Source organism: Rhinopithecus roxellana, chromosome 15, assembly GCF_007565055.1.
Source record: "Rhinopithecus roxellana isolate Shanxi Qingling chromosome 15, ASM756505v1, whole genome shotgun sequence".
In the NCBI taxonomy this organism is placed as follows: domain Eukaryota; kingdom Metazoa; phylum Chordata; class Mammalia; order Primates; family Cercopithecidae; genus Rhinopithecus; species Rhinopithecus roxellana.
In genome coordinates, this window is record NC_044563.1 from 130,195,331 (window position 1) to 130,210,278 (window position 14,948).

At 37.5% G+C, this 14,948-nt stretch overlaps 1 protein-coding gene across 1 annotated transcript in view; it reads right to left on the reverse strand.

Moving 5' to 3' along the window:
- Positions 1 to 14,948, reverse strand: part of DDX10 (DEAD-box helicase 10) — a 283,829-nt gene that overhangs the window by 107,534 nt on the left and 161,347 nt on the right. The window contains exons 14-15 of the mRNA XM_010371338.2: positions 3,764 to 3,883; positions 868 to 1,029 (exon numbers count right to left, since the gene is read on the reverse strand). Of these exons, the coding sequence (XP_010369640.1) occupies positions 868 to 1,029; positions 3,764 to 3,883 (282 nt within the window). The remainder of the gene's footprint in view (positions 1 to 867; positions 1,030 to 3,763; positions 3,884 to 14,948) is intronic.

The window sequence follows — 14,948 nt, forward strand, 5'->3', positions numbered from 1 at the left end:
TCTCACTGCATTACCCTGAAATCACTGTGTCAAAAGGGTGCTAAAGAAAGTTCTTTAAAAATGTGAGTCTACTTTATTTCGTTAATTCATTTTTTTATCTAGTGAAATGGTCACTTCCATGGAATGAAGTAGTATAACAGCGTAACAATACCACGTGTGACCACTGCATCAAGGATGACAGAAAACTGCCAAGTCCAAGGCCACAAGGGCACATGCTAATTTTTACAGAAGTTTTACAAAGTCTCCAGTTTTAATACAATAAATTTAACATATTATCAAGTAATTGATATGGAAAGAAATTATTAAGTTGAATCTGGAAACACCATCAATCTTTTCCAATGGTTGAATGGTGAAACAAACCTCAGGACATCCATACCATGGGACATTACTTAGTAATAAAAGGAAGAAAGCATTGATGCACACAACTTGGCTGTATCTCCATAGAATAATGCTGAGTGAAAAAAGCCAATTCCAAAAAGCTACATACTGCATAGTTTTATATAAAACATTCTGGTAATGACAGAATTATTGAAATGGAGAGCTTGGGATATCTCTATCAACTACAAGTGAAACTACAATTATCTCAAAATAAAAACTGTAATAATAACAACAAATCCACTAATATTATTTATATCACCTCAGACCAAAGACAGATTTAAGTGGCATTCTCAGAAACCAGTCAATATACAGACTCCCCCAGCAGAGGAACAAATGAAGAGGAAAAAGAAAAGAGTAGCCACAGAAAAAGAAGTGTCAGAGAAAACAATGAAGAAAATAATATACGTATTAATGAATAGCTAATGAATATTTAGATATACTTAAGGATATTAAATTTTACTCAGTATGAATTCAAGATGGAAAGCTTACCCGATGCTTTGCCTTAATTTTCTTCCTATATTCTTCTTTGTCAAATTTGTCCTCTTCCTGAAGTCTTTCCTTTGCTTTATCTAAGTTGATACCACCGGTGTCATCATCTTCCTCAGCATCCTTGATGGCAGATTTCTGCATTTGTGGCCACTGCTGAACCAACTACAGGCAGAAAAAAGGTCAGTGTCAACAAGAAGTAGGGAACACCCCAGAAAAGCACTTCATTTTGTCTGATTATTCTGAAAAGGTGCAGATACCCACTTTCTGCCTTACAATCTGTATTCTTAAATCTTTTAACCAACTTCAAGCCACAGAAGAGACCACCCTAGTCAGAGTAAAGTAACACTGCCAAACCCAATGAGAACAGGATTAAAAGAAAATTTCACCAAATAATTTGGAGAAGACAGTCACAGAATAGTGATGCTCCAGCATCTTCCCAAACAGCATTCTTAGTATCCTATTCTCCACACAACTCAGTTCAAAATTATCTGCACACAGCAGGAGTCGGGCTGAGTAGGACTCAGGCTGTACCTCCTTTGGGCTTCCATGGCACCCAGTGTGTTACTCTCACACAAAGTTCATTTGCACCGCATTGTTTTATGATCCTGTTTCTCTCACTAGAATTAATCTCCTTGAGAGCAGTTGTATGTCTTGTTCATTTATCCTTGGAGCCCAACATAGTATCTGGCACTTATTAAACAGGTGCTCAAAATGGATCAATGAATCACATATCAACTGACACTACATATAATGACTGAAATAACTAACTGAAAAGGAGAAAATCAGTTTGGGTTTCACAGGCTTGCTCAAATCCACATGATTTTACACACACACAGTTTAGCGTAAGAAACAAGGTGACCTAGAAGATGGGGCACTGATCTGGGAATGAGGGGACCTGGCTAAATATCCTGGTTTTTTCATTACTATGTAATGCTAAATAAATTAATCTCCGGATATCTGTGTCCCTTCCGGAAAACCAGAGGTTTATTTAACTCAGTAATTTCTAAGTGTAATACCACAAAACTTTATAGACAATTCAGACAAAAATAACTCTTATCTAATAATTAGTTGCCAGAAAGATTTAAGTAACTGCCATTGTTTTGAAAGACTGCTAATTAACCTGCCGGCAAATGGAAACTGCAAGCACACATCGCAGGTTTTAATGTCTCCTCCCTCCTCTGTGGCCACCATAACCATTCTTTAAGATGAGATTCCTATGGAGTCTCAACCTTTAGCAACCAATGGGATTGATAAATATCACTGAGCAGCTATGCTAGCAGTCACTGACCCTAAAGAGGCAATGCGAGGGATCAGTTGTAACAGTATGAATATCATGATACTTGGCTCCTCATCCCCACTGCAATCAGAGGGCAAAAAGTTTATCCTTCTATGGGCTAGAAAAAAAAAATAGTGGCATTTCTTTCAGAGCGTTAAGTCAGAAGCTTCAGTATGGCTCACATCCACAAACATCTCCTATTAGCACTAAGTACACACTGAAACATTTTATACTTGAGGATTTACATTCGTTTTGGAGCTAACTGGCATAATTTGTGCAGTTAAACTTAGTAGCATACTAAGGAACCTCATTACGCCAACAGCACTCATCTCATTTTACAGTGAACATCAGATGTCATATGACTATTCTAGTTTAGTCTGTTTCTCAGGTGCTGATCTCTTTTTCGTAATTTCATAAAGACTCATTATCTGTCATTTAGCTAAGGTTCCTCTTCAACTTCCACCACCTTTGAATGACACACTATTTTGTTACTTTTCGTGTGATTTATACACCCCAAAATAACATCCAAAATTTTAACTTCAAAATTAAAAGGAAACATACTCCACTGGGGAGAGGCTGCTTAAACAGTCTTCATGTTAGTGACGATGAGTATATAATGTGCTATATTAGTTAATATGAAAAGCTGTTCTTTTATTGAAATAGATGTTTCATTCAATCAATAAATTTTTCTGAGGGTTTATTATGTTAGGTATCTTTCCAGGTGCTGGGGATAGACTAGTGAACAAAATCAACAAAATACCTTCCTCGCAAGAAGAAATGGAGTGGAAACTGACAATAGTCAAATATAGATTGAAGTCATAAAGTAAGTGCTGTGAAGAAAAGTGAGGCAAGGTGAGAGAAATGAGGTTATGATGGAGGTAAGGTGCTCTGTGCTACATGAGGATAGTCAGGAAAACCTGGGCTGGTGAGAATGAGGCCATGAGATGATATTCAAAAGACCCTACCTACTATAACCACTCCTCAGGTAAGTCACTTGACATACTGGATCTATTTCATCATTTTAAAATGAAGACAACAGTTACGTAATAGCATGAACTTTCATGAGTAATCTGTGAGTGGTAACCCCTTCCCTATACTATGGGTATGTATTTACAATATGGCTTAGGGAAAGTTGAGATTAAACAAGGCACCTTTGTGTCTTAGGTTACTTTGTAAAGCAGAGAATTCCCTCCCATAGCCAGCCCAGAAAGATATATGCAAGTATGGCACTTAAAATTGAGGAAGTGCAAAGTAGAGGCCTGAGTGAAGCAAAAGAAGCTGTAGCAAGTAGCTGTATTAGTATTCTCATGTCTGTTCCATAGAACATAATGTTCAATACCATGAAGAGAAAACCTTATCTTTAATAAAAACATAATTTGAAAGTTCAAAATCAACTCTGTGTCAGTATTACCAAGAAGTATCTCAGTTCATTGCCAGTAAGGCATCCTTGTTCACAGCAGTAGAGCTGATGTACAGCCTACAGTAACAGTGAAAGGAACGGCCCAGCATGCTGTAGAGAAACACTCACTCTATCACTAATGAATGGTAAGTAAGCAAGAGAGCCAATCTCTCCTAATACTCCAAATGTACCTCAGAAACGAAATACTTCTAAAATCTTACCTCCCCTTCATCAGTAAATGTTATCTTCTTATTCACTTTAAAATTTCTCTTCATTACTTTTTTTGCTTCTGCAACTTTGGTCACTTTTTTCTTGATGCTGGATTTAGAAGGTTCTTTCTTCTGTGTGAGAACATACAAAAAACACAGATGATTAGGGAAATGACTGATTTACATTAACAATCCAACTCTGGCAATACACTTTTCAGAACTGGGTGCATTTATTACTCATTAGCTAATGAGAAGCGTTAAAAACACTGTCCAGGAATAACATTATTTGGCTTATTAACTAAGAACTCCTCCCAAAACCTAAAAATTTAAACACGAATAGGAGGGCTAGTAGACCAATAACATTTACATTTTCTCTATTACTAGAACTGTGCTATTTGATAATATTTAAGGACTAAAAATTACATAATGTAATACATGAGCATAAGATAAATAAAGCTATCTTCCAGTCAAAATTTCATACATATCTTAAAACGTGAAGTTGCAAACTTAAGTTCTTAGAGTAGGAAAATGTATACTTGGAAAGCAAAATGATTGCAATACATTGTTTGCAACCAACATTCCTCCTCCAATTATAATAATTTACCATAGGAACACAGTAAAATATCTGATGACAATTAAACTGTGTCCAGGCCGAGCATGGTGGCTCATGCCTGTAATCCCAGCACTTTGGGAGGTCGAGGCGAGTGGATCACCTGAGGTCATGAGTTCGAGACCAGCCTGGCCAACATGGTGAAACCCCACCTCTACTAAATATACAAAAATTAGCTGAGCATAGTGGTGGGTGCCTGTAATCCCAGCTACTCAGGAGGCTGAGGCAGGGGAATCACTTGAACTCGGGAGGCAGACGCTGCAGTGAGCTAAGATCACGCCATTGCACTCCAGCCTGGGGACAGAGCAAGACTTTGTCTCAAAAAAAAAAAAAAAAAAAAAAAAAAAAAGCTGTGTCCAGAGGTGAGATGGAGAAAACACTTAACAGGATATACTGATTAAGACCTAGCTTACAACCTAAAACCACTATAGCAAGACACTAAAAATTCAAAGCCACTGCTTACTTATGCTAAGTGAATGGTGAGCGGACCCCCTGAGATAGGGGTTGGAGAGGTCACAGCATAACCTGCTTTGATGAGAAAGTGACAAGACACAACCTGTGTCTAAGGATTTGGATTATCCTCCTCAAATTAGAGCTAGTATTACTATTGGTGGTACTTAACCCAATGCAGCTTCCATTAGACAGAATAAGAAGTCTTTGGTGCAGTAGTTAAGAACGAAAATGTATTTGAGCTCAAGCTCTATCACTAATATGCTATATGAGAGCAAGTTACCATTACCCAACCTTTGGTTTTAGATGTAAGTTGAAGACAACAATAGCATCTATCTCATACGGTTACTGGGAGGATTGAAAAGTAAATGTAAAACATATGAAAAAGTATTCAATAAATCTCAAATACCACTTCTATATGTTGATTTTGTGCTAAACAGAGAGATCAAGCCAAGTGCATAAAGGCTTACTTTGCAAAATACCAGACTTGCAGTCTCCCTAGTTGATTGATTTTTAACTCTGTACCATAGGGAATCACACAAGGAAAAAAGAGGAGGGACCAATCTAGAACATTATCTATAATTACCAGAAGTTTTGGGAAGCAGTGCATTGGTTACAACTGCTACATTATGGTAATAAGTACACACAAAAAAGGCAAATCTTTTAGTAGGAGATACTAACAATGATGAATACATAAATGCTTAAAAATAAACCACCAAGGCCAGGTGCAGTGAATCACACCTACAATCCCAGCACTTTGGCATCAGAGGCGGACAGATCACTTGAGGTCAGGAGTTCAAGAGCAGCCCAGCCAACACAGCAAAACCCCGAGTCTACTAAAAATACAAAAAAATTAGCTGGGCATGGTGGCACACCCCTGAAATCCCAGCTACTCAGGAGGCCGAAGCATGAGAATCGCTTAAACCTGAGAGGTGCAGGTTGAAGTGAGCCGAGATTGTGCCAGTGCACTCCAGCCTAGGCAACAGAACAAGACTCTGTCTCAATAAATAAATAAGCAAAAAAAAAAAAAAAAAAAAAAAAAACCATGCAATTAAAAATAACAAATCTACTAAAATAAAAGACCTGTGCCAAGTTATCAACGTATTATATTTTTAGATAATGGTCATGGTTATGAAAATCTGCTAGTGCATCTGCAAAAATATTATGATTTAACTACAAGAAAGTTGTTTTGACAATGATGGTTCTACTACGTGGGTATTACTAAAACATTGACTTTGTATTTCCGGTTCAACATGAAAGTCATAGTATCTAGTTACATTTATTTCTCAGACCACAAATTACATCATTTTAGAAGTTACCACCATCTCCAACCTATATAAAGCTAATGAAAAGATAATTGCCTCTGAGGTAGCTTTTATTCTATCAGAGACACTTCGTATGCTATAATTGAGGCAGGAGAATAGGGTCTGGAGGCAGGAAACTTAAGGCTAATTCCTGCTGAATCAAGAAAAACACCAAGGTCTGGAGGCAGGGAACCTGAGGCCAGTTCTCCTACTTCCCATAGCTGGATCAAAAGGAAAACACCTGGGTCTGGGGGCAGGGACTGTAAGGCCGATTAACACAAACTTCCTAAAGCTAAACCAAAAGGAAACCCCTATCTCCCAACATGGAGTAACAAAGGATCAAAGGCTACTCTCCCTACAATCCCCCCACCCCCATCACACCTCAGATGGAAAGGAAAATACCCTGGATTGGCCAAGCAGGGACCATCCCTTCATCTGCACATGGTGCCAATTCACCTAAGCCTTTAATTAGGCTTGGACCAAATCCTTCATCCAGATAAGGGGTAACTGATAGGAAGCTCAAAAGAAGTACTTAAAACTCAGAAAACTTTGTAACAGGACTTTGAGCCACTTGCCGGGGCCCACTTCCACCCCATGGAGTGCTTTCTCACCTTAATAAATTCCTGCTTTTGCTGCTTCTTTCCTGTGTTTCATTCCTTTGTTATTTTGTGCATTTTGTCCGATTTGTTCAAAATGCCAAGAACCTGGACAACTCACTCAAGCCCCTCCTTCCGGTAATATAATCACTATATACACATCACAAGACTTCTATGAAAACAGATTAAGTTTTAGATTTCTTCTTCCCACTGGACATTCTCTACTTCCTCCACCTCCCAGGGGTCTGTGACTCCACAAGTATCACCAACTGCTGACAAAAGGCTCTACATTGCTGTGCCTACCCTCTCTCCACCACTATGCTTATTCTAAGATGTGTGACTATTGTTCTTTCTCAGTTAATATAATCCTCATTTCCTTATCTCACTTCAGAGAGCAACTGAGTAAGTTGTGCGGTAGTAAAACATCTAATAAACTTGTTCACCTAAAAAATAACCTGTAGGACCCCTGTGAACGCAAGGGATTAACAAGACCCCCACTTCTGTCAGCCTAGTCAGTATTCCTACACCTCCTTTTCCTCACAAAGGCTTAGAGACCACCATCAACACAACCACCAGGGCTGGTGGCTTTGTTACTGACTCCTACTGCATCTTCTTTGTTTTAGGGCTAGGACAATTCTTAAGGACCTTGGATCTCTCATCAGACCTCATCTAAAGACAGAGGCAATGCTGATCAAACAGCATAAACTTGAGGGATCACTGTAATATAAACGTAACATAGTAAATTATAATCACATAAACCAGTAAACAAAAAGTACTAGGAAAGAACCTGAGTAAACTTTCTGGGGTGATGGCAATGGTCTAGATCTTGATAAGTTTGAGTTACACAAGTGTATATATTTGTCAAAATTCATCAAATGTTACATGTAAGATTTGTGCATTTTATTGTATATAAATTTCTATCTCAAAAAAGAGTCCTGTAAACAATATTGAACTGTAGTTAATGCCATACAAGTTGAAGTATATGGAGGAAAGTGTAATGATGTTGGCAACTTACTCAAATGCCCTAAATAAAAAAGGATGGATAGACAGATGGATAGTTATGTGATAAAGAAAATATGGTAGATAGGTGCCTCATGCCTGTAACCAGCATTTGGGGAGGCCAAGGCAGGAGAATCTCTTGAGCCCAGGAGTTCAGGACCAGTCTGGGCAACTTGGTGGCACTCTGTCTCTACTAAAAATTAAAAAAAAAAAAAAAAATAGCCAGGGTTGGTGGCACAGGCCTGTAGTCTTAGCTACTCAAGAGGCTGAGGTAGGAGGATCACTTGAGCCCAGGAGGTCAAGACTACAGTGAGCTGTGATCACCTCACTGCAATCTAGCTTGGATCAAAGAGCAAAGTACTGTTTCAAAAAAGCAAAGAAAGAGAGAAATATGGTAAAAGGCTAACTGCAGAATATGAATGGTGGAACACTGGGCGTTTGGGTGTCCAAAAGTATTACTTCTTACAACTTTTCTGTACATTTGAAAATGTTCATAAAACACAATAGCCCAGTCTAGAAACAATGGGGGGAAAATCAGAAAAATGTTACCAAAAACTGTCAATGGAATAAAGGTCAGAAAAAACAATCCGGCAGAGTGGATCCTTAAGTGAGGCGGGTCAAGTTGAAGAGCTTTAGGGAAATCCATGAAACCACTAAAATTACATGACAAAATGTAGAAGCATTTGCATCTCTGCCTTCTATGGTTTACATTGGTTTCTGAAAGAGTTCTGTGTCCTGCCCCCTTGAAAAAGTGAAACTTTTAATTTGTTTTAGGGAAGTCACTGGAAGAAGGAACAGAAATGCCCACATCGGTGAGAAGAGGCTTGTTTATCATATTTTCCTGTTAGGCTCTGGCTTTGCTCTGATACTCTAGAATGAGTAAAGACTCATTGAAAGATGCTGTGAATGTCAACGCCATCCAAAGCATCATAGTACATAGCGAGGATGCAGCAGCGCAAGAGGGGTGGACTCCCAGCCTTCACGGAGCCCAACTCTATCTATGGAAAAAGATATTAAACAACTAGAACAAAACATTAATTACAAATATAAGATCTTAGAAAAAATATATGGAATAAATCAATATGACCACCCTAGGTAGTCAGGGGTGACTAAAGCAGGTCAAGGAACTTCCTTTCAAGGGAGAGATGTTTGAATTGAGTGGCAAATACTAACACACTGTGGCACTGCCAGCACATCAGTGATGTGCTAAACACCTGTGCTGTCCACTGATGGTGTATTTTACACATGGCTGACAAGATAGTCTTAGTTCCACGGCATTCTTTTTAATATTAACTTTAGCAGGTAATACATGCACATGTATTCTGTAAATTGTACTTAAGTTAAAAGGTTGTTTTTCATGTCCTCTTCAGCAACCTCAGTTTCTCTCCTAAGGATCTAGTGCTGTTAGCAGCTTCTGTATCCTTCCAGAGAGATTCCACACACATTCAAGTACAAAGGAAAAACATGAAGTTACTAAAAGAATTACCTCCCGCAATTAAAAGCCTTGATTATATCTATTCATACACATGTGCTTTTATATATCCAGATTAAGTTTCTAAAAGTGAAAGTGCTCAAAGAGTATGTATAGTTAAATTCTGAAATACATTTCCAAATAACTCTCCCAAAGTTATACAAACTTACATTCCCACCAAAAATTTATAAGGAATTGATCTACCGCATCTGCAGCTAAGTATATTATTAGGCTTTATGTTGCCAGTTAACTAGGTGAAACAGAGTACCTCGGGGAAGTTTTAAGTTGCAGTTGTATTATTTTACATATGACAGAACATCTTTTCAAGGACATTATTTTTCTGTGCACCATTTGTATTATCTGCCAGTATTTCTAATGAATTCCTGGCATTTAATTTATCAAGTTGTGAAATCTCTTCATTCGTTAACAATGCTTCAGTAGTTTTCCACATCTCATCATTTATATTTAGACTTTTGCCATACAAGGTAATCTTGTTATTTTGCTATGATTTGGTTTTTGTGAAGGTGAAGTTTTTAATTTTTTACATAATCAATTTTAGTAAATGTTTTCTGGGTGTGTACTAAACTTTATAATTTTCCAACTAGAAAATTTTAAAAAAATAAATTTAACTTCTTAAAATGCAGATTTTACTTTTTTAGAATTTTAAAAAATGGCTCTTGGACAAGAAATAAAGTGTTAATACTTTTTATACTTCTATTCATTAACAAAAATATAAAATAGATCTACTGTTAGGTAGGAATTATATTTTTTGACAAGATTTTGTATTATCAGTACAAGAACGAAATTTATAGCAGCCCAAAGAAGTACAGTGAAACATTAGCTGACAATATGTAAAACATCAAAATATGACTTTCATTTCTATTTGCACCTCTTCTACAACATGTATGCTAGACTTTAAACAGCTAAAAGGAAAGTATCATAAAATACAAAATTGATACTTACTCTCAATGTCCTGTGATAGGTGTAGAAATTTACTAGAAATAATCTGGAAGATAAAAGAACTGCTGCCACCACCACCAGTCACAAAACCAATAATGGTTCTCATCATAAGGACCATGTTAGCTAACACTGGCTACAAGAAAATTCAAAATATAATCAATGAAAAAAAGCTACCTTGATACAAGCATTACTACTACATATCCTACAAAAGAAAATAAAACTATTGTTAAAAAATGGTATTTTAGGCCGGGCGCGATGGCTCAAGCCTGTAATCCCAGCACTTTGGGAGGCCGAGGCGGGCGGATCACGAGGTCAGGAGATCGAGACCATCCTGGCTAACACGGTGAAACCCCGTCTCTACTAAAAAAATACAAAAAACTAGCCGGGCGAGGTGGCGGGCGCCTGTAGTCCCAGCTACTCGGGAGGCTGAGGCAGGAGAATGGCGTAAACCCGGGAGGCGGAGCTTGCAGTGAGCTGAGATCTGGCCACTGCACTCCAGCCTGGGTGACAGAGCGAGACTCCTTCTCAAAACAAAAAAAAAAAAAAAAAAAAAAAAAAGGTATTTTAAATGAAAAGCAAAAATCACAGCAAAATAAAAGTTAGAATTAAAGACAGTACAAAGAAATGAAATTTTTATGTTTTCTTAAAGTCGCTCCGATTTCGACCAACTTATAATATGGTCCAATTATAATTTATAATGAAAACCATTCTATCTAACAGTGAAGTAAACCAACAAAATAAAGAACAGTCCGCACTGGAGGAGACCTTTAAGATTACCTGTTATAGCTGAAGCCACTCCTATGAAAGATAAGAGCATTTCTTTTTCTTTTTTTTTTTTTTCTTTTTTTTTTTGAGACAGAGTCTCACTCTGACGCCAGGCTGGGGTGCAGTGGCACTATCTCAGCTCACTGCAACCTCCACTTCCCAGGTTCAAGCGATTTTCCTGCCTCAGCCTCACGAGTAGCTGGGACTACAGGCGCATGCCACCACACCTGGCTAATTTTTGTATTTTTTGCAGAGATGGGGTTTCACCATGTTGGCCAGGATGGTCTCAATCTCTTGACCTCGTGATCCGCCCACCTCGGCATCCCAAAGTGCTGGGATTATAGGCCTGAGCCACCACGCCCGGCCCGATAAGAGCATTTCTTAAGATTGATAAACACAGTTTCCCAAAAGTCCAAACATATTTAAGTATACACATTTCTATTGGCTAAATAACCAAACTGTAATAGAACTTGTTTATGATTTAAAAAAGAAAAAGCAAGCCCACCTGCTATCAAAGCATAATGCCTCAGTCATCCTAAATCAAATGAATTACAGTAATTCAAATATTCTCTAACTTTATGGTATAAATTAAGAACATACTATTTGGTATTTTGTTTTAAAGCCATCTACATAATCTTTTCTTAATAAACTATAAACAGAATCAAAAACAAAAATCACATGATTATGTCAATAGATGCAGAAAAAGCATTTGACAAAATCCATCATCCCTTTATGATTAAAACCCTCAGCAAAGCCAGCATAGAAGGGACATACCTTAACATAATAAAAGCCGTCTATAACAAATCCACAGCCAACATTATACTAAACAGAGGAACTTGAAAGCATTACCCCTGAGAACTGGAACAAGACAAAGATGTCCACTTTCACCACTGCTATTCAACATAGTACTGGAAGTCTTAGCCAGAGCAATGAGATGAGAGAAAGAAATAAAGAGCATTCAAATCAGTAAAGAGTAAATCAAACTGTCGCTGTTTGCCGATGATATAACTGTATACCTAGAAAATCCTAAAGACTCATCCGAAAAGTTCCCAGAACTGGTAAATGAATTCAGCAAATTTTCAGGATACAAAATTAAAGTCCACAAATCAGCAGCACTGCTATACACCAACAGCGACCAAGCTGAGAATCAAATCAAGAACTCAACCTCTTTCACAATAGCTGCAAAAACATAAAATAAAATACTTAGAAATATACCTAACCAAGGATGTGAAAAACCACAAAGAAAACTACAAAACACTGCTGCTGAAAGAAATCACAGATGACATAAACAAATGGAAACATATCCCATGCTCATAAATGGGTAGAATCAATATTTTGAAAACAACCATACTGTCAAAAACAATCTACAAATTCAATGCAATTCCCATCAAAATAATTATTCATGGAGCTAGAAAAAAAATCCTAAAATTAATATGGAACCATAAAAGAGCCTGTGTGGCCAAAGCAAGACTAAGCAAAAAGAACAGGTCTGGGGGCATCACATTATTCAACTTCAAACTATACTATAAGGCCATATTCACCAAAACAGCATGGCACTGGTATAAAAACAGGCACACAGACCAATTAAACAGAATAGAGAACCCAGAAATAAAGCCAAGTACTTACAAAGATAACAAGCATAAAGTGAGGAAAGCACACCCTATTCGACAAATGGTGCTGGTAAAACTGGCAAGCCACATGTAGGAGAATGAAACTGAATCCTCATATGTCACCTTATACAAAAATCAACTCAAGATGGATCAAAGACTTAAACCTAAGACCTGAAACCATAAAGATTCTAGAACATCAGAAAAACCCTTCTAGACTTGGCTTAGGCAAAGACTTTATGACCAACAAAAGCAAATGCAACAAAAACAAAGATAAATAGATGGTACTTAATTACACTAAAAAGCTTCTGCACAGCAAAAGAAATCAGCAGAGTTAAGAGACAACCCACAGAATGGAAGAAAATCTTCACAATCTATATATCCGACAAAGACTAATATCCGGAATCTACAAAGAACTCAAACAAATCAGAGAGAAAAAAAAATCCCATCAAAAAATTAAGGACATCAATAGCTAATTCTCAAAAGAAGATATAAAAATGGCCAACAAGCATGTGGAAAAATGCTCAGCATCACTAACTATCACAGAAATCCAAATCAAAACCACAATGCAATACCACCTCATTCCTGCAACAATGACCATAATCAAAAAATAAAAAATAATAGATGTTGGCATGGATGCAGTGAAAAGGGAACACTTTTACAGGGCTGGTGGGAATGTAAACTGGTACAACCACTACAGAAAACAGTGTGGAGATTCCTTAAAGAACTAAAAGTAGATCCATTTGATGTACTTTTTATCCAGACGATTTGATCCAGCAATCCCACTACTAGGTATCTACCTAGTAGTTAGGAAAATAAGTCATTACACGAAAAAGATACTTGCACACACATGCTTATAGCAGCACAATTTGCAATTGCAAAAACATGGAACCAACCCAAATGCCCACCAATCAATGAGTGGATAAAGAAATGTGGATAGGCCAGGCACAGTGGCTCATGCCTGTAATCCCAGCACTTTGGGAGGCCAAGGCAGGTGGATCACCTGATGTTGGGAGTTCAAGACCAGCCTGACCAACAACGTGAAACCTCGTCTCTACTAAAAATACAAAAATTAGCCAGGCATGGTGACAGGCACCTGTAGTCCCAGCTACTTAGGAGGCTGAGACAAGAGAACTGCTTAAACCCAGAGGCGGAGGTTGCAGTGAGACAGGATTACACCACTGCACTCCAGCCTGGGTGATGGAGCTATAGTCTTAAAATTAAACTGTAGTCTTAAAATTAAGACCCACCTAACAGGTACACAGTTTCAGATATGAAAAATGAAAAACATTTTTTCTGTCTCAAAAAACCACAACAAAAAAAAGGAAATATGGATAAAGCAATGCAATACTATTCAGCCATAAAAAGGAATGAAATAATGGCATTCACAGCAACCTGGATGGAATTGGAGACTGTTATTCCAAGTAAAGTAACTCTGTAATGGAAAACCAAACATCAAATGTTCTCACTTATATATGGGAGCTAAATTATAAGGACACAAAGGCCTAAGAATGACACATTGGACTTTGGAGACTAGGGGGAAAGGGTTAGGGGTGGGCAAGGGACAAGACCACACATCGGTTCCAGTGTACACTGCTCAGTGATGGGTATACCAAATTCTCAGAGAGCACCACTAAAGAACCTATTCATGTAAACAAACACCACCTATTCACCAAAAACCTATTGAAATAAAAAAAAATTAAAAAGAAATAATAATAATACCACCACCAGTAAGTAGCAAATGTATTATGTTTGTGAAATTTTTGCAAGAACTGCAGTCTTAAAATTAAGACCCACCTAACAGGTACAGAGTTTCGGATCTGAAAAATGAAAAGTTCTGGAGATTGGTTGTACATCAATGTGAATATACTTAACACAACTGAACTGCACATTTTAAAATGGTTAAAATAGTAAATTTTATGTTATGTGTCTTCTACCACAAATAAAAATGAAATTTTAAAATTTAAGAGCCAATGAAAATAGAGCAACTTAAAATGTTATTACAGAAACGAAGTTTGTCTTTTCAGAATTCCTACACAAATGTTAATTTGCTAAGACAAACATACCTGCTATAGCAACAGTCCTAAAATTACACAACACTAAAGGAGAAGTTTCGGCTGGAGCGTGGGGAGCAGGGTGGGCAATGCAAGGAAAAGGTAGCAAGGGAAGTTGAAAGCATTCCCCCTGAGGATTGGAATAAGATAAGGATGTCCACTTTCACCACTTCTATTCAACATAGTACTGGAAGTCTTAGCCAGTGCAATGAGATGAGAGAAAGAAATAAAGGGCATCCCAATCAGTAAAGAGTAAATCAAACTGTCGCTCCTTTGCTAGACACAAGGAGGATTAAAGGCCCACAATAGAAATCAACTAAAATTATATGAAACAAGAATACTTATAAATTATGAATTGTGGAAATAATTTATAATGGTTTA